Source organism: Lipotes vexillifer, unplaced genomic scaffold, assembly GCF_000442215.2.
Source record: "Lipotes vexillifer unplaced genomic scaffold, Lipotes_vexillifer_v1.1 scaffold395, whole genome shotgun sequence".
NCBI lineage: Eukaryota > Metazoa > Chordata > Mammalia > Artiodactyla > Lipotidae > Lipotes > Lipotes vexillifer.
This window is the reverse complement of record NW_006797390.1, coordinates 9,627,392-9,646,764: the sequence shown is the minus strand read 5'-3', so window position 1 is coordinate 9,646,764 and position 19,373 is coordinate 9,627,392. Positions and strand designations below refer to the sequence as shown.

The following is a 19,373-nucleotide window of genomic DNA, read 5'->3' as shown; positions in this document are numbered from 1 at the left end:
CTGGACTCCCCGCTTGTGTCTCAGGCGCTGCAGAGCGCTGGATGGGCAGGGGCATCGATGGCCACAGGGTCGCGGGTGCAGTGGTTCCCCTCTGAGGGCGGACGGTTGCGGCACTGAAATCTAGAGGTGCAAATGCGGAGCCACACAGTCCAGCCAACCCTTCTCCAAGGTGCGTCCCCTTCCAAAACCAACCGTGGAGGGTCTGGGTGGCCTTGTTTTAAGCTGGGGATGGCAGCATTTTCCTAACGGCCCTGATTCTCCCTTTGCTCCCCTCCTGCCAACTGGCTGATGTCAGAAGTGGGACACTCCATGGCATTGCCTTTGATCCCTGCTAAGCTCACCTCCCAGGGGGCAGCCCATTAGGCCATCACCCGTCAGGCACACAGAACTCAGCAGAAAGACAAGGCAGCCAGGACGGGAGGCGAGGTCCAGAGAACCCTGAGCTTGGTGAACTTAGAAAAACTCGTCTCCTTCACAAACCGGGGCAAGCTGCTCACAGGCCAGGGGAGCCCCCACCCTCACCCAAGGCTCTGTTACCAATCAGGTGACCACCTTCGTCAGCTGCCAGCCCCTCAGAAAGCACCGAACGAGCGGCACGGGGTAACGCGGCACCACAGAAAAGGTAAGGCGGTCAGGTCAGGTCTTCTCTGAGGCCTTGGTGCTCTGTATGCAGCTGATTCTTCCCTTGTTGTATATCTGCCTCCTATCAGACACTCAAACGATTGCTGGTTTCTCTATTTTCCAGATATTTCACATAACACTGTGGATATCATAGACATCCAGCCTTTCTGGGCCACACCCTGGCAGCATGTTAAAAGAGCTGGAAAACCGCTTTCACCGTTGCCATAAATCTGCTTCAGAAGACTATCCCAAGAAAATAACCCACAAGGAAAATAACAGTTACATGGCCTTTGTGCACAGTCTGTTCAGAGCTGTTGCTCACATTAGCAAAATGTCGGCAAGATCTAGAATGGCCAGCACGTCAGAAGGAAGGGTTACATGGCTGCTAAAATGGAGAACTGAGACCCCAAAGATTCGTCCACTTGGAACCTCCACTGTCGCCTCATTTGCACGTGTAATTAAGACCTCGAGATGAGATCACCTGGATTAGGGTGTTTCCTAAATTCGGCAACATTAAAAGAGACAGAGAAGCAGAAAACATAGAAACCGAGAAGGCGGCCACATGAGGACAGAGGCAGAGACAGGAGGGATGCAGCCACAAGCCCAGGGACGCCTGGAGCCCTGGGAGCTGGAAGAGGCGGGAAGGACCCTCCCCAGGGCCTCCAGAGAGAGACGCCATGACTGTGGGCTTCCAGCCTCCAGAGCTGTAAGAGAATACGTTTCTGTTGTTTGAAGCCCCCCAGTTTGTGCTAATTTTGTCTCAGCAACCCCAGAAAACAAATACATACAGTAAAGAAGCAGCAATGCTGAAAACTGAATAGATGATCATATTAAATGAAAAACGCAGAACTGAAAGTACTAGATATATGTTTATGACAAACAGTATGCATGTGTATCGAAGAGAAGATGGAGATGATGTTTCTACGGGTTTTTTAGTAAGGTTGTTTGAATGAACACATTTCATGTCTTACAGACATAATGAGTAACGTGGCCTGTGCACAGATCCGAAAGTAAAGTCTGGTCATCCCACGTGGCAGCAGAGTCAGGCTTGGACCCCGGCTATTCTTCACTCTGGTCAATTTGGTGTCAGAGTTTTGACCCCAGCGGTACCGGCTCACAGATCCATCTCTAAAATTCGAGTGCCCACCTGCACCTGCTTCCCTGTCATGAACTCTCCCCGCCTGAGACAGTCACCCCCTCAGACCACAACCCACAGCCTTTGTCTTTACCAAATATTCTCTCACAGAGCCCATCACCCCCCCACTCTCCAGCCCCACCCTCCTCCTCCCACAGGCCCAAAGTAAAGGAGAGGCAGAGGGCGTGTCATTTCCTAGCCTAGTCCTGATTATTTTAAACAGAGGAGATTTGCATTTGCCTGTGTAACTAGACACAGATCCCTAGTGGGCCATTAGTCTTCCTTAATCCAACTAAATGTGCCCATATGGAAAGTCAGTGTCTATGTAACCTATTTCATGTACCTATTTCAAATATTTTAGACTTTTTTTTTTTTTTTTTTTTTTTTTTTTTGCGATACACACGCGTCTCACTGTTGTGGCCTCTCCCGTTGCGGAGCACAGGCTCCAGACATGCAGGCTCAGCGGCCATAGCTCACAGGACTGGCTGCTTCGCGGCATGTGGGACCTTCCCGGACGGGGGCACGAACGCGTGTCCCCTGCATCGGCAGGCGGACTCTCAACCACTGTGCCACCAGGGAAGCCCTATGACAGACTTTTGACTAAGTATTTATGAGGTTTTCAGATGGATTTGGGCTGCACATGGCTGGGGCCCAAACTGGGCAAGTAGCAGGGTGTGGCAAAAAAAAAAAAAAAAAAAGATTAAGTGCTTTTTGCAAAGTTATAGAGCAATTCAGCAGCAGAGCTAGAACCCAAACCAGCAAAAGTACACATTATAATAACCTATATTCCTTTGTATTCCTCAAAATCATGCCACTTCTTTGAAAAATAAAAAGGAATAAAACAGTGTGTATAATATTTTTATTTAAAAACAGGAGAAAATGGGACCGATATCCAAACTTTAAAAAATTTATACACAAAGAAACTCTAGAAGAAAAAATAAAAAACAAATAGCCTGTGAGGTCAGAGATGGGGGTGGAGACCAGACAGAGCAGAGCTGCCGGCAGAGCCCTGAGGGTGTGCTCCCTCCAAGCACGAAGGCCAAGGGCAGAGTCGGAGCCCTCAGAGGCAGCAAGGAGCCAAGGAAGGGACTACACTCTGTTCCATCTGGAAAACAAGCCTCTTAACATAAAAGCATCAGTGCTTTTCTCTGGAACTTAATGCAGCTCTGCGGGTGAGGCTGCTGGTTACCTTCTAAGGACCTTACACTTTGGTTTTCTGCCTAAGCAACCTCTCCACATCCATAACGCTGGTGCTACTGTTAAAGTGACTCTTCTCTATGCTGACATACTTCCGCAAAAATCCTTTCATTTTTCAACCAAGTCTCCAAATATTACCTGATGCCTGTCAGTCCCCATCTCAGATGGTAGAAAAAGTGACAAGGGGATGTGAAAAGTTTCAAAGAGGTGCTTGAAAAGGAGGAGCTGGGGAATAGTGGAACCAAAAGAGCCCAGGTTTAGAAGTGGAGTGTCCGGAGTGTGAGAGGCCGGCTCTCAGCTCCCCTGTGGCTGAAGCAGTTAGCAGGCAGACAGCAGAGGTGTGACCCCCACCTGCTAATCTCAGACTTGGGTTTAGGAGAGGGTGGAGAGGCTTCCTTGCATTCAGGGGAAAGGGTACGGGCTTTACACTGGGAGCCTATCATACAATGGAATACAGAGCGCTCATTAGAATAAGGCAGCTCTACATCAGCTGATACGGAACAAACCATCCAAGATTAATTAAGTTTTAAAAAAACTGCGGTACGTGTGTGTAGGATGCCATCCTCTGCAGAGAGGAAGAGAAGCTTCGTTTCAGAGGTTAGCTGTGGGAGGATACGGATGGCAGCGGTGGTAGGTTGGGGCAGGTGGCCGGGGAAGGAAAGACACTCTTTTTCACAAACACCCTTTTGTGACTTCTGAATTCTGTACTATACACGTAAACCTCAAATAGTTTTTAAACAGTCTAGACACACACATGTGCAAACACACCCACAGCGTCACCTGCACAAAGCCACGAAATACGCCCTCGGCCCCTCAGAACCCCCTTCTAGAAGCAGAACCCTGCGTCCTCCCCTCCGCTGCTCCCCACCCCCACTGGTGACCGCCCACCGCAGACCAAGCCCTCGTCACCTCACCCCACCTCCCCAGCGGCCCCTCTGCCACAGAACCCACGTCGTATCCTCTCAGAACCTGCAGGACCAGCCCAATCGCTCGGGCCGCGGTACCTTCCAGACACAGCTGCATGCTGACAGCGAGCTTCAGCGGCTGATCCCCGGGCACGTGAGGGCACCGTGTGCAGCAAGGGGACGCTGGGTGGATAGGAGACCCTGGTCTCATGCAGGCCGTCACCTGGGGGCTCACTTCACCCTGGGGTCCCCATTTCCTTAACTCACAAAGAAGGGGCTACAAGAGGTGGTCTTTCCAGATTTCATGTCTGCAGACCCCACTATATGGGCCTCTTCTCTGGGCCGGACGTGTGCTGGGTGCTGGCGAGTGCCAGCCCACAGAAACATTTAATCTCCATGCAAGATTAAACATTCTGGGAGCCCCCCCAAAAAGTGAAAAGAAACAGGTGAAATTCATTTCAGTAATAGATTTTATTTAGCCCAATATACCCAAAAGATTGTCATTTTAACATGCAATCAATACAAAAATTATCGAGTTTCCATCTTTGTAGTTCTATGTGTTTGAAATCAGCGTGTATTTTACGTTTACAGAACATCTCCATATGGACCAGCCACACTTCACGGGCTCAAAGGCCATCTGCAGCTCATGGCAACCTCACTGGTCACCACAGGCGCTGGTGTGACAAGGAGGCTCTCCTTTCGCTTCGGACCTCGTCAAGCCCAGAGCTGAGGACCAGACAGAGCAGCAGCTGCACCCTCAGAAACGGCCCGAGCCACCCGAGCGGCAGGGCCGAGTGCCTGTCTGACTAGGAGGGCTGGATGCCAAACAAGGCTGCGGAGCTCAAGACAGACAAGAAGCAGAGACCCTCAAGGCCTAGAGCAGGGCCACATGGGGGCTTCCGGGGTGAGAGAAGAGGCTGGAAAGTTGGGGCTTCCACAACACAAACCCACACACGCACCTGTGGCAGAGGCCTCCCGTCATGTCAGTTACATCCGCTTATTCTTTTAAATGCCTCTGAACACCTTCTAACCCCCGGCCTTCAGCCAGGCAATGGGAACACAGCTACCTCTCATGGGAGCTCTTACCCGGAGCAGGAGATGTGCTAACACCGCAACAGAGGCTCATTTACTCACCCAAGTCCCTGTGAGGGAAGAACCAACTTACACATGCGGTTAAGTCACTTTCCAACAGTCACACACCCAGCGAGTGGGAGGGCAGGGATCTACCCTCAATTCAGCACTGCGAAGAGCCACACTCCCCAGCTTCAGAGAGGCCACAGAACCCCACAATCACAAGGCCGTGGGGTCACCACACAGAAAGCACACGAAACGGGGGCCTGGAGCAGGGGACACCAGGAAAGGATGCACAGAGGCAACCCTTGGGTAAGTCTGGAAGTTTGAAAGGGCTCACCAGGCAAAAGGGGAGCTGGGCCTCCAGAGGGCTCAGCAGGTGCAAAAGGCACAGAGGTGTGAGGGGTGCAGTGCTCAGAAAACTAAGACTGTGGGGGGCTGGGCTGGATCAGAGGCCCCACATGAAGTAGGGGTGTCCGCCAAAACCAGTGCCCAAGGGCCTACATTCCGCAAGAACCTGTGCTTTACCCTTGGGCCAGGGGAAGCCACTGAAGAGTTTTACCCAGGGTGTGAACAGGACCAGATTTTAAAAATCATCCTGAAGGATAGAGAGCAAAGCTCAGACGCCTCCCTTCCTCTCCGCAGGGCTCTTAACTCTTAGCTTCACAGACCAACCCTAGGACTAACCTCCCAGGCCTTCCACCACCCAACGGCATGTCCTCACACGGAAACAGGTAGGATTCCTGTGGCCACTGACAGGAAGCACTGAAACATTTCAGCTGTTCAACTGCTAAGGCCCCAGTGTCTCCTCCCCGCACAGGAATAAAATCGTTCGCTGCCTTCAGAGCCTCCCTCCACCCAACCCCCTCCACACATGCTTCCAGCTCACCTGACTACCCCGCTCCATTTTCAGCTCATCAGCCTTTGAGGCTGGCCTACTTTTCATGGTCACAGAAGCAGAAACACTTGTGTGTTATACAAGCGGTAGAATATGACTAGAATAACAGGGCATAGGAAGGGGGGAACCAGCAAAGGCGTGTACCAAGGAGGCAAGGATGCAGGCAGAACCTGGTGAGACAACCACCAGGCAAAGCGCAACTACCGCACGGCAGGGGGAGGAGTTGACAGGAGGGAGAGTGGGCAGAGACACCGGTGTAACAGAGCCCCGCTTGGCCACTGACAACCTGGAAAACTGAGCTGAAGCCCAGGAGGCACCAGGCCAGATCCCCTTACCCAGTGAGAAGTGCACCAGGGGCTCAGGAAGCCATGCCTGGTCTGAGCAGAGAGTGGGCCCACTGCACACCTCGGGGAGGGGTAGTGATAAACCAGACCAGACTGTGGAGCCCTCACCCTCCCCGGGGAGGGCCTGCACTGGGGGCGACCTTCAGAGGTAAGTGTTCCAAGCAAGTGAAAGGCCAAGGTCCCTCCACCAGCACCTTGTTCTGAACTTCCAGCTTCATGAACACCCTGGCCTGAAAAATCAAACCCCTGACTTTGCAGGAAGATGAAATGTTTCAAGGACAAGGCACTCTCCTTTCCCAAACCCCTCCTGTGCAAAGGGCCTCTGCAGGGCTGTGCATCTTGTTTCCACACCACCTGCCAAGCTGGCCAAAGTGGGGCGCAAAGGGGAGGGCATTCAGGCAGCAAGACACAGTGCCTGGGCCAGGTCAGCTCCTCCTAGAATTAGGCTGGCTGCACTGGCAGGGCCCATCCAGCTGCAAGACACAGGCTGCCGTGGACGACTGGCTCTGCTTGTCCGGCAGCCTTGGGGACCAGGGGGTCAAGGTGAGCAGGAAGACCACTCAGTCGTGGACGGGAGGCCGGCAGAGAGGAGAAGCCACGGCCTTGCGGATCCGATGGAAGATCTGAGCCAGCTTGTGGAGGAAGGGCAGGGAAGCGGGAGAAGCTGCAGGGAGAGGTGAGTCAGTGGGGCCCCTTCCCGCCCAAACTCTCCCACCTGGGGAGCGGCCCATGCTGGTGCCCCTCCTCCCCTCCAACAGGAAAGAATGTCCCTTTCTCCAGGATATAGACTCTGGGATGTATTTTCTTCACTTGGATTACAGTGACCTTCAGTTTGCTCAGAAAAAGATCCAAATTTATTATGTTTTAATCTAACTTTTTAATACACAAAAATCTGGTAACGGTGGCTCCCTCTGGGGAGAGGAATTTGGGAAGAGACTTTTCACTACATTCCTTTTTGTATCTTTTAAATTTGGAGCCAAGTGACAGTATTACCTATTTTTATCGTAAGTTAATTATATTGAAAATAAAAGTAAAATCCACCTCTTTTGAATGAGAGCTGAGTCGGCTGTTTGTTTTGGTTTGTTTGTTTTTCCTTATTTGAATTACTGATTTTTAATTGCTTTTTCTTTTCTTTCTTAAAAAGAAATACGTTACTGGAACTTCCCTAGCAGTCTGGTGGGTAAGACTCCACTCTTCCAATGCAGGGGGCGCAGGTTCAATCCCTGGGCGGGAAGCTAAGATCCCGCATGCCACAAGGTGTGGCCCAAAAAAAAAAAAAAAAAAATGTTACTTTTAAGAAAGCTATTATAGTCCACCCTCTTTACATCCTCTCTGCCGAGTTCTAACTGCAGCCCAGCCCTGGGCTCTCGCCACCTCTGCACTGAGTCAGGACTGTCCTAAGGGCGGGACCACAGCCAGGGCTCCCTGACGGAAGACGGAAGACGCTCAAATGGGCTCCGGCTGCACCCGCTCAGGAGACCAGGGGTCCTGAGGCTGAAGGACTCGTAAGAACCACAAAAAAGTTTCGAAGCCTCTGGAACAAAGTAAAAGGTCAGATGGTGGACAGGAATGAACACAAACTCTCCTCAGCTTCTCTGAGGGCTAACAGAGCTGTTCAGAGGGAACTCCTGCTCAGGGTTCAGCCAAGGTGTCAAAGGGACAACCTGAGCTGTGCAGAAACGGCTCCTGAACGAGAAAAAGGGAAGTGGGGGACACGGGCAAGATCTAAGGCTAAGTCAAAAGCAACAGATACACGTTTGTGTGACTCTGGAGTCATCTTTTCTCTTTTCTCTTTTCTCTCTGGTTCTGAGGTTTCTCAACCAAAAACGAAAGAAAAAGAAAATGAAGGGACTGAAACAAGGGTTTCCAGTTTTCCTTTCAGTTTTGAAAGTTACATAATCCTAAATCTAAATTCATGAGATTAGGTCATAACTCACACAGAGCAAGACACAGAAAAGTCCACGAGTGAGCACCTAACCGTTGGCCCAGTGCTTATAGGTCTGAGGAATTACCCTCAGCAAAGAGCACAGCAGAAAACGGAGTAAGAAATCATCAAAATGTTCAACGATAGGGCATTGTAAAATCAATTATGGAAGTTCCTATAATTTGAAATATTATTTAGCCAGGTAAAGCTTTAAACACATTTTTTTTTTTTTTTGGCTGCGCTTCGGTATCTTAGTTCCCTGACCAGGGATCCAAACCGGGCCCTCGGCAGTGAAAGCGCGGAGTCCTAACCACTGGACCACCAGGGAAGTCCCTAAAGCCATGTTTTAAAGAATACTTGTAGGGGGATGGGCAACTGGAAGAAGGTACTTCCAGTTATAAGATAAATAAGTATTAGGAATGTAATGTACAACATGATAAATATAATTAACACTGCTGTGTGTTAGATACAGAAGGTAAGAGAGTAAGTCCTAAGAGTTCTCATCACAAGGAAAAAAATTTTTTTCTATTTTTAAATTATTTATCTATATGAAATGATAAAGGTTCACTAGACATACTGTGGCAATCATTTCATGATGTATGTGAGTCAAATCATTATGCTATACACCTTAAACTTATACAGTGCTCTATGTCAATTATAACTCAATAAAACTAGAAGGAACAAAAAAGAATACTTAATGACATGGAAAATTACATCTATATCCAGAGAAAGTAGCAGACTTATGGGTGATTTCTGTTTTCTCATTTATACTTTTCTCTATTTTCCATATTCTCTAAAATATTATATATTTTTTTCTATTGTATTTCTACAATTTAATATGTTTTAAATTAACATAAAGTTTTTACGCATTATGATGAAGTTTTTCTTTTTTAACTCTGAGGCTCTCCTCAGAGTTCACCCCTGGACGTCCAGGGTCAACAGGGCAGAGTAGACTTTCTCCAGGGCTGGCTCCTGCTTGGGTCCACCCACTCCTCCTTGCAGAAGAGACCAGGGAAAACCTCCACCCCCAGGAGGGCTCCCAAGGGCCAGCCCCTGTCAACCGCCCCGTCCCCAGAAGGGCGGGAGGCGTCTTCACTCACCGGGATCAAACCTCACCACCAAGAGGCAGAGAAGCAAGGCAGCCAGGAGGCTCTTTCTGAAGGGCAGGGAAAAGAAGTGCCTCACTGCAGAGTCCCAAAGCTGGCGAAGCAACGTCAGTAGTGACAGGAACTTGGAGGAGGAGGAGCCTGGCCGGGGAGATGGAGCATAACTTCAGGGTAAGAACCAGCTTCCCTGACTCTGAGCTTTGAGCTTGACTATGAAAGTCAAGCAAAAGGGTAACAAGACTGGTTTTCTCATGCAGTTCATAAAGTGGTTCTAAAGGAAGTTCCAAAAGCTCCAAAGATGCTTTAAGGACAGACTAAATCACCAGAATACCATCTCCTTACGAGAGGACTTTGACAGAAACGTCTACTCAGCTGGGGAAACCTGGCACATCTGGTGCTTCTTTAATAGCCTGACTACTTTACAGCATTTTGACCTAAGAGGTATGCACAGAGTTACACAGAGCAATAGTTCCTGATGATCAATGAATGCAGAAAATAAAGGGCACCTAATAGGTACAGTGAAGAATTCCAGTCTTGGAACCCGTGAGTACAAACGTGAACGCAACCTCCCAGCGCTGACAGAACACCCTGAACTCCCCCTTCCCAGGCAGTGGACAGGCAGGGGGTCTGGGGAGCCACGTGCAGTCCCTGAAGTCAACAACCTGTTTGCAAAGAAGTGATCCTAACTCAGCAGGTCCATGCTCACAAAGAAAGCACACAAAGAAGAACGCTTTGGAAACAGGACTTCAGTCTCCTAACGGGCCTTTCATGTAAAACGGATTAGGCCTATTCTACGTGTTACCAACAAAAAAAGCAAGAATCGGTGGGTTAAAAACTACCAGAAGGAAACGTTAAACTCAGCCTCAGGAAGAACTTCCTTAAAGAACTGTCCCCAGCTGCGTCAGGAGGCAGCGACTTTACTGTCCTTGAAAGTATTCATGTACAGACTAGACGATCGCTCGAGGAAAAGGTGATGAAGAGGCTTCAGGGACCGGGGAAGAGTCCGGAGTAGAGGACCTTTAAGTCCACCTCCCGCATCCCTGCCCGTGTAGGCGCCCTTGTAGCTGCTAGCCAGGTACACGGTGTTGGGTCCTGAAGCGGTTCCCACCGTTTGTAAAGCTGCACTCTACTGGGCAGAAGCTGGCTGGCCCTGAAACGGGGCAGACGTCAATCCCTGAAGAAGACCCTGAGCGAGAGGTCTGCTAAGGGAAGGCACACAGGAGACAGGGCAGGGGCCCAAACTGAATGCCGTAAGGCGAGCTAACAAGTTACCATGTCAGCTGTTCGTTCTCCTTTGGCTATCCCCAACTACACCTCAGCAGGGTCTGCATTTGGGCCAGCATTTAAAGGAGTAACATCCCACCCAGGCCAGCACCGTGGAGGCAGACCTAACGACAGGACCCCAAGGAGAAGGTGGCTGTCAGGAGACAAAAGCCAAGGTTCTGCCTGAGGACTGCGCCACCCGCCTTCCCTTGCCAACTTCCGAGGGTCTGGGCTGGGCTTTCTAAGCACCTCAACAGGTCTCTTGTTCTGTGATCCGGAAGGTACTCATACAAAGAACTGCTCCAAGGTTCAGGAGAAAGCCCATTACTCCACTATAGAGAGGCCAAAAAGAAGAATAACGTCTCACCTTCCTGGTTCAGCTTCTGGGTCTCCTCGGAGCCAGACTGTCCGTGTTTCTGCTGTCGCCTCGCCGTGCTAATGGCCTGAAGTGCATCCAGCTGCTGCTCCTCACTGAAGGCTGCAGAGCCCGCCACCAGCTCTTCAGCCTCCGACAAGCAGCCCAGAGGAAGCAGCACCCGCTGCAGGTGAAGTTCTGCTAAGGCTCCGTACTCCGGAAGGCCCTGGTTGTCAGCGTCTTGGAGCCAAGCACTGACCGTATCCAGCACAGCTCCAGGCTCTCGCATCTTGCTGTATAAAAGAACACTGCAGCCCCAAATAATCCAACCCCGAAAAAAGAGCAGTCAGTTCTTCGCAGTTTGTTAACTTCTCATAACCACCACACTCCTCCTACCCAGCCCGGCCCCCGGCCCTGCAGCCCTTCCCTACGGGATGCTGACACGCTAAGAACCAGGAGTTCTTAGGAGAAGCAAGAAGCTCTCTCAGCTCTGACACACCCCACTTCTGTCACCCCACTGCTCGTCTCCTATTCCTTCTTCTTTTCCCTACCCCCTTCCTAAATTCCTCCTTCCACATCTTTGATCACTATGTTTTGAAGTCGGGGGCGGCGGGACAGGGAAAGAATCAGATCTGAAGGGAAATGGTATGCAAGGGAAAAGAGGAGCTATCAGGGCTGCATTGGCAGAGAACAGGAAAAGCCTCTTGCTCCTGCACCGACCCAGTGGGGAAGCAGTAAGGACCTAAGGACCTACCACAGCTCCAGGACTTTGGGGGGCAGCTTCTCAGGAACCTGGTAACACCGAAGAACCCAGGACAGCACTTCCTGCCACCGATCCATCTCTGCCAGCGCCTGGATCCCCACAACACACAGAGAGCACTTCACCTCCAAGCAGCTGTCCGCAGAAAAGCCAATTCAAGTCCAGAAGTGGTTCCCCTGCATCGCCGTTCCCACCTCCACCCTGAGGCTGTTCTTCACCAGCTCCCAGCTCAGCAGCCATCACCTCCATCCTCGCCACTGACATTCCAGTGGGCCTCACAATTACCGTCACTCTCGTGGGCCCCAACACAAGAGAAAACTGCCCTCTTCCCAGGAGCTAAAAGTTCCTGTAAACCTAGAGGCAAATCGGCTGCCGCCCAACAGACATCCCTGTATCCAGGTAAATTCAGGGTTAGCAAACAGGAAGGGTTCATTTACTCCCGAGGGGAAAAAGTCAAAGGGCAGCACAAATGTGTGGGTGGAAAGACAGCTGGAGCTAAGGGTTTGCTTAGTGAAGAAAGGCGCAGGAGCAAGGTCTCCGCCTGAGGGTAGCACCCAGAATCACAGCCTTCAACATTTACTGCAACAAGTCTTCACCGACCCCTCAACACACTGCCAGGGCTCCCCAGCTCGTCCATCCTTCTCTGGGGACTCTACCCGCTCCCTACTGCGGCCTAATCCAACTCTCCAACCCACGGAGAAATGATGTCCTCAGCTACCGGAGAGGCTAGCAGCATCAGAAAGCGCAAGGCAGGATTCTTTGATACGATCCTTCAACAGGACCAGAACACACCCATTTACCAGCCAAGGTGAGAGCCCTCGGGGGAGGGGTGCGCCCAGGAGAGGACTTCGCCACCTGCTTACTGATTAACAACTCAATTCTATCTTCCCGTCAGGCATTCTACCCTGGAACAGGGAGAAAGAACTGGCTGTGGGTCCCCCTAAGCCCGTTACACTACTCGACCGCTTCCTCCTCACTGGGCAGCGCCTCGTTCTCTCCTCGGAGAACCCGCGCAAGGTGAGCCGCTGCCTCCGGAGAGTCACCGCGAGAAAAGAAGGCATTATGCTGGCGTGAGCGACCGGACGGCAGGAGGCCTGGGGTCTGGAGCCCCTCCCACCGCCCCCGGAGGCTAACCGAGCCCAGCACTTACGCGCCCACCGGCTCCTCCGCCAGGCCCCGCCAGGCGCGTTCGCAGGTGCGCAGCGCCGCGTGGAAGTCCAGGTGCACCACCAGCAGGTCGGCCGCCTCCTCCAGCAGAAGCGCGGCCGCCGACGGCGCCGGAGCGCCGCGCACAGGCTCGCTGCTCCGCAGGGGCCCCCCGAGCCCCCTCAGGGGGGCTGCGGAAGTCGCTGGGTCACTCCTCATAGGCGGGCGCCAGGCCGCCGCCCTCTGCGGGCTGCGGGGTGCCCGGTGCGGCCTCGGGAGGAGGGAGAGTACTCACAGCCTGGCCCACAAGCCTCCCCGAGGCCGCACCCCGAGAAGGAAAGGGGGGCGCGGCTGGGCTCTCCTGCGGTTCCGGCGGGGGACAGCCTGGCGCCCTCGGATTTGCGGAGCAATGCGTCCTTGGACACCCGGCCCCACGACAAGGACTGGGACCCTCGGCCCAGGGAGGGCCGCTCCCTGGCCTCTGTAGCTGCAGGGCCTCCAGCACTGGCGCGGGAACGCGGGCACCGACATCGCTGCGCGCGCAGCCCCCGCTGCCCCCGCCGACGCTCGGGGCTCGACGGCGCGAGGGCACTCTGGGAGTTGTAGTCCGGCTCCTGAAGCGGCCGCCCTCCCGGCGCAGCTGGGAACTTCGGACTACAAGCCCCGGCATGCCGCGTCCCGGAAGTCGTGGAAGCTGGAGGAAGCCCGGCGACGGAAGCCGCGGGCTATTGGAGGTGAGGCCCAACGGGGTGCGGGCGGAGGCGTGGTTCTCCGGTACCTGCGGTGGGGACGCAGCTCGGGCAGCGGGCGGGAAAGGGCGTCTGTGTGGCGCCTCCCGCCGGGCTGCCGCCCAGCTCCCGGTCAGTCCACACTGAGACTCCATGCCTCAGGCCAAGTAGAGAGCTCGTGAAAAACAGCCGTACAGTGTGTAATGCAGTTTGCAGTAAAGCACTGGGACAGAGTAAGTATTCCATACGTTACGGCTGCGATAGTAATTATTAAGTGGTTGTACACAGACACATAAGTGACATTTATTATTATATTCTGTGCTTCACTCAGGCTTTTTGGCGCCTCCCAGGTTTGTGTTAAGCCCTCAGTTCGGTTCCTCCCAGTTCCTACCTTTGAAGTCTCTCCAAGCGGCTCTGCTTGTGATTAGATGAGATGGACCAGGCTAGGCGCAGGGTCAGGACCTGCCCGAGTCAGCCTCCCCTTCCCTGGTCAGCAGCCTGGGCCCTCAGCTCTCTGCAGAAAGTCCTCCCGGAAAGCTGAGGCAGAAGCATTAAATGCATCAGACTCTGCGGTTGAGAAGTGTGGAGCCATAACCGTATAAGGTGATAAAGCCAGGACTCACTTATTCCACAGATACCTAACCTACTAAGTGCCAGGCCTCCTTCTAAACACTGAGGATCCCACTGAACAAAGACAAAAATACCTGCCTCTGTGGAGCTTCCATATAGTGAAAGGAAACAAAATTGAAAATGAACAAGTGAAATACATACAGTCGTATGTCAGGTGGTGATAAATGCTAAGGAGAAATAAACCAAATACAGAAGAGAGCTTGGGAGTGACAACAGGGATGACAGCTAACTTTGTTTCCTAACAGTAAAGCCAAGGCTGGAGCATAGCAGAGAGAAAATGTGGCCCTTGTGCTGAGGACTGGCCTCCGTTGGTGGGGTCACTGCCCTTGGGACCAGTATATACTCAGTGTGCACCTTAAATCCCTCTTCAACTCCAGGCAGTATTCATTCCCACACAGCAAACTCCAGAGGCAAGCAGGCCAGAGGAAAGTGTGGATCAGTCAAGGCTGAAGTTACCAAAATGTTTCATCAGTTCTGCCTCAAGTCTGACAGCAGCTAATGAAGATCATTAGTAATGACATAATTATTGGACTGCAACAAACAAAAAACCTGTTTCTCAGAGCTGGTTTTAAAAATCTTCCCTGAAAAATCGTGCAAGCAGTAGTAGCATCAGAACATGGATGTACCAGGCCTGGGCGAGCTGAGACTGGTACAGCCACACCTCAGCCTCCGGAAGTGCCACCTCTAAGCTTTTGCTGCCTGAAAAAGGCCCCTTCCTTCATCCCTAAGGAGAACGTTCTTGCAATGGCCAGGCCTTCCCAGGAGATGGCAGCACAGCCTTAAAAGAAGCCGACTTGCCAGCTGGTGTAGTGCTGTGGCTGCCAGAATGAGGTCAGGATATTTAAGGAAGTGGGAGGTTGCAAAAAGTCATATAAAAATAGGATTGTGTTCTACTTCTGTGTTTCACCCAATCTTTGACTATGCAGGACTACATAGTGATCTGTCTGTCACCACACAACTTCAGCACTGCTGTGCCTGCCGACTGATGCCTGAACACCAGCACTGTGACACTCCCCCCCCCCACCACCACCACCCGCTTCTGAACGTACCCAGAACTTCTCAACTTCTCAACTTCTAAGACGCGGCAGTCCTGATGTATTCCACCTGAGGGAGAGTGAACAGGGGCTCATGACTCAAGCTTTGAAACCACCTAGCCTCCCCCGGGATAAAATGAGTGGAAACAAGGCAGTTCTCTCAGACCAGTAAGACCTGACCCATCTCAATATTTGTTTTGCTGGAATGCTTTCATTTTGGGAAAACTGAAAGTAAATGAGACTCAAAACCCACCTGATAGCCATCCCCCAGGCCACCCAAGCTCTGGGACCTGCCACTCTCCCTTATGTTCGTAGGGTGCTCAGTGTATCTTGCCTGAGAAGGGTCCTGAGGGTGTGGATTTGCTCGGCTGCTTTGAGCAGGTGATGAGTCAGTGTTTCCATAGCGAAAAGGGCTCTGGTCTGGGAGATGAGCTACACCATTTGGAATCCCAAGGGCTTCTGAAAAGTCAGGCCAGTCCTCTGAGCCTCGGTTTTCTCATCTGAGGACATTGACACCAACACCTGACATGTGGGTGGTTGTAAAGGTCAGAAGAGGTCATGTGACAATGCCTAGAATGCCTTTTTAAAAACATTTATTGATTTGTTTGACTCTGCTGGATCTTCATTGCTGCACGTGGGAATCTTTGTTGTGGCATGCAAACTCTTAGTTGTGGCATATGGGATTCCCTGACCGAATGCCTTTTTAAAAACATTTATTGATTTGTTTGACTCTGCTGGATCTTCATTGCTGCACGTGGGAATCTTTGTTGTGGCATGCAAACTCTTAGTTGTGGCATATGGGATCTAGTTCCCTGACCAGGGATTGAACCCGGGCCCCCTGCATTGGGAGCACAGAGGCTTAGCCACTGGACCACCAGGGAAGTCCCTAGAATGCTTTAAATCACTGGAATAGTTCAGGCTGATAATAAGATGAGAGGATACACTGGGGGTAGGTGAGGAGAAGAAAGAATCCAGTTCCACCTCAAAGTCCTGTAATCTTACTTTCTGACCCAGAATCTGACTCTTGACCTTACAAACGTCAGATGCCCACATCTAGAGTCTGCCCTTTCCAAGCTGGCCCTACATTTCGTGATGATAGGCAGCATCCATAGCTGCCCCTCTGGGCACGTCTCGTCCAGCCACAGCCCCTCTGTACAGGGACACCAGTGGTAAAGCCCTGCAGGCAGTAGGATCATGCCTGGTGTGGACTTTGGCTAGAAGCAAGCCAAAGACATAAATATTGGCAGGGTGGATATGATGCTTTTCCAGGCTGGTCACGGGCCCCAGACCTTCGTCAGTTAGATGGCATTTTTATGGCTCATTTTAGAGCCTGGACTTGGAGTTCAGGGCAGAGCTCTGCTTCCCGTCTCCTCCTCTCCAGGTGCACACACAGTGCTCACTTTGCTTCTGTGTCTAAGGAGTGTCGTCATCCCCACCCCGTGCAGTACTTTACAGCATAGGAACGCCGGCTCAGTTTAGTGCTCCGGCATCTACCATGTGCCGGGCGCTGTTCTGAGTGCTTTACATCCACCTCATCTTAATCACCAGCAGCCCTGCGACAACAGCCCTGCTGTCGCCCCCAAGTTGTGGGTGTAGAAGCCAAGGCAACAGGGCAGTCACACAGGAATGCAGAGGGGGGCTGGGACTTCAGTAAGACAGTTTGGCTCAAGTGTTTTTTCTCAGCTGATAACGTAATTCTGGCTGTACAAGGTGCTCTCTCCCTGTTTGAGCTGGACAGCAAACCTGTGAGCAAGGCAATACAGGTATATTATTCTTATTCCTATCGCTAGATGGGAAATTAAAGCTCAGAAACTGTCTGAGTTCAGAACTCATGGTTTCAGTGGCAAAGCTGGAACAACTACTGGAGACTTCTCTCACCAGAGCCCACGGCAGGGCATTCTTCAGAGGGCTGGCAATAGCTCCTCCCTATCTGCCCTCAGGGCGACCGGGAGCCCCCCACGCAGACCTGCCCTCCAATTTCCACATGTTCTCACCCACCCCGGGAGCCAGAGGGTTCACCTGAGCAAATCTTCACGATGCCAGACCAGGCCTGATGTGAAGCAAGTAACGGATGCTCACTGGGGACTAGACAGCCCTGCTCTGTCGTGGAAGGTGGAAGGATGCTGGGCCCTCCTGAGTCTTCCCTGGTCCCACTCAACTCAAGCTAATCACTCCTCCTTTCAAACTCCCCACTGTGCTTTGCATTTTCTTATAGTTATTTGTGTCATTCCCTTACTCAGCGGTGCCATTCCTGAGGACTCCTGAGTGCCATTCCTTATGTCAGGGGGCATCTGGCATGGTGCAAAGCGGTAGGCATGTGCTGCTCCAAGGGATGTTCTGCATCATTTGATCTAGACTTGCAGGTACCCTCGCTGGTGAGCACTGTGAGAAAGGCTGGAAGCTGAGGAGATACATGCCCTAACGCAGCCCGCCAAAAAGGAGGGACATGTGGCGGTGTTTCCAGATACTGGTACCCCGGCCTGCCTGCTTGCCTGTGAGTGATTTGCAATGTTCCTTCTAGTGCTTTCTTCCTTGTTTCCTAGGAAATAACCGAATAAACTTAGTCACCCAGAGTGATAGAATTTCAGGGTTGGAAGGAGCCTTATTCTACAGCCAAACTGAGGCCAGGATGGGGAAGCGACAGCTGCTGTCACCCACGGAAGGATGCAGCACCCCTGCCCCCGACATGCTGCCCCAGAGAGGACCTCGCCTTGGCTTGAAGTGTTTCCTCACCAGCCCAGAGATCCCCGTGCTTTGGGGTGGGTCTCAGCATCCAAGGCCGCTGTTCATGCTCAGATCCTGCTGGGAAGAGCACTCCCCACCCCAGGTCTCCCTCCCTGTACCGCCCCCAGAGCAGCTCTGGTCCCCAAAACCTGTGGCTTCCCCCAGAGGGCCCTTGGGAGGGGCTCTCAACATAGTTTTAATATTTCAGTTGTATGGTTACCTGAGATGATGCTACGATTGTTACTGATCAATGGATTTTATTTACTAGAGAAACAGTCCAAAAGAGGGTTGATGGAGGGGCAATTAAAAGTGGTCATTTGTATTTAAAAGCCTGGGAACCACTGACAGAATCTTTTATGTCCCAAATTATTTCCTGAAGTTATTTCCCCAAATGGAATTTCGGGTCAGCAAGCCCTGATGAAGGCATATGGGCAGTGGGGAAGGAGGAGAAATGTTGGGAGGATTTCCAGAAATCTTCATTGCACACATGACCCAGGTGAGGGCAGTGGAAAGGAGAGGGCTGGTGAGAACCTCAAAGAAGCAGAAGGGCGGCGCTCCCAACCCTGGAGGCTTCGGTCAGCCTGAAAATTGGATTTCTTACTCAGCTGACTACAGCAAGGAAAACAAACATGTGCCCAACACTATCCCATGAGTCCAGGGCCTAAAAGAAATAAAGTAATAACTATAAAATAAACAAAGGGAATTGCAGTTTGCCTTTGCATTTGTCTTAATGATTCTTCTCAGACTGTAACCTCAAGGGCGTCTTGGTATCCTCACCCCGAGCCTAGTGCCCTGCTCCACAGGTAAGCTGACCCCACCCAGCATCTGGTTCCGGGGCAGATTCAGAATGACACCAGGTGGAATGCTTGAAGGCTGGTAAAGTGAGGAAAACAGGTGTCTGAACATATTTTTTTAACCCATGACAATTCAGTTCATTTCAAAAATTGTTCAGGACTACTTGGCCAAGCTCCAGTTTGTTGGTTTTATAAAAGCCTCTTTCCATGCAAATCAGTCTGCGCAGGAAAGGTCACCCTTCCAGGGGGTAACCAGGAAGCCCCAGGAGGTGCCAGTCCATGAGTCTGGGTTGTGAGGTTCCACCACCACAGGGCCTGACGTGGCAGCCCTCTCTCTGGCTCCATGTTAACGTGGGCTTGGGTGAGAAGTCTTTCTGGGGACAGCCTCAGTGTCTGTGGCAACAGGAGGGAGCCTGCCCTCTCCAGGGATGGGCTGCCCCAACAGGCAGGCTGCCCCCGGAGCCTGCGCGGACTCACCTTGGGCATCATCTGGGAAGGTCGTGAATGGTGAGGCATGTGTCACCGTCCCTCCTATTTTGTGTCCTGCTGGGAAGCGAGTTTGTTCTTTGTGCGTCTGGTTCTGAAATGTAGTGGAACAGTGGGAGTGGACTAGGTAGGCTCACCACACCCTTCCCCTGATCCCTCGTGACAAAAGGTGATTCCCTGGGTCGCATGAAGGAGGGGTGAGTTCCCGAGTCCTAGGGACTGCAGAGAGCAGAGGTGGAAAACAGGAGGCTC

At 51.9% G+C, this 19,373-nt stretch overlaps 1 protein-coding gene across 1 annotated transcript; it reads right to left on the bottom strand.

Annotated features, from left to right (window-relative positions):
• Window positions 1–6,731: 6,731 nt before the first annotated feature.
• Window positions 6,732–12,944, bottom strand: PEX26 (peroxisomal biogenesis factor 26). The gene is made up of 5 exons (XM_007469491.1): window positions 12,730–12,944; window positions 11,574–11,714; window positions 10,832–11,127; window positions 9,196–9,342; window positions 6,732–6,835 (listed from the first exon to the last, which is right to left on the bottom strand). Exons 1-5 carry the CDS (start codon window positions 12,942–12,944, stop codon window positions 6,732–6,734), a joined length of 903 nt encoding a protein of 300 aa, XP_007469553.1.
• Window positions 12,945–19,373: the final 6,429 nt, after the last annotated feature.

Coding starts and splice junctions, on each gene's coding strand:
- PEX26 (XM_007469491.1), bottom strand. CDS start 12,944: ATGAGGAGTGACCCAGCGACTTCCGCAGCCCCCCTGAGGGGGCTCGGG. Junction 11,715..12,729: donor GCGGAGGAGCCGGTGGGCGC/GTAAGTGCTGGG, acceptor TTCTGCGGACAG/CTGCTTGGAGGTGAAGTGCT. Junction 9,343..10,831: donor CCAGAAGCTGAACCAGGAAG/GTGAGACGTTAT, acceptor CTCCCCGGCCAG/GCTCCTCCTCCTCCAAGTTC.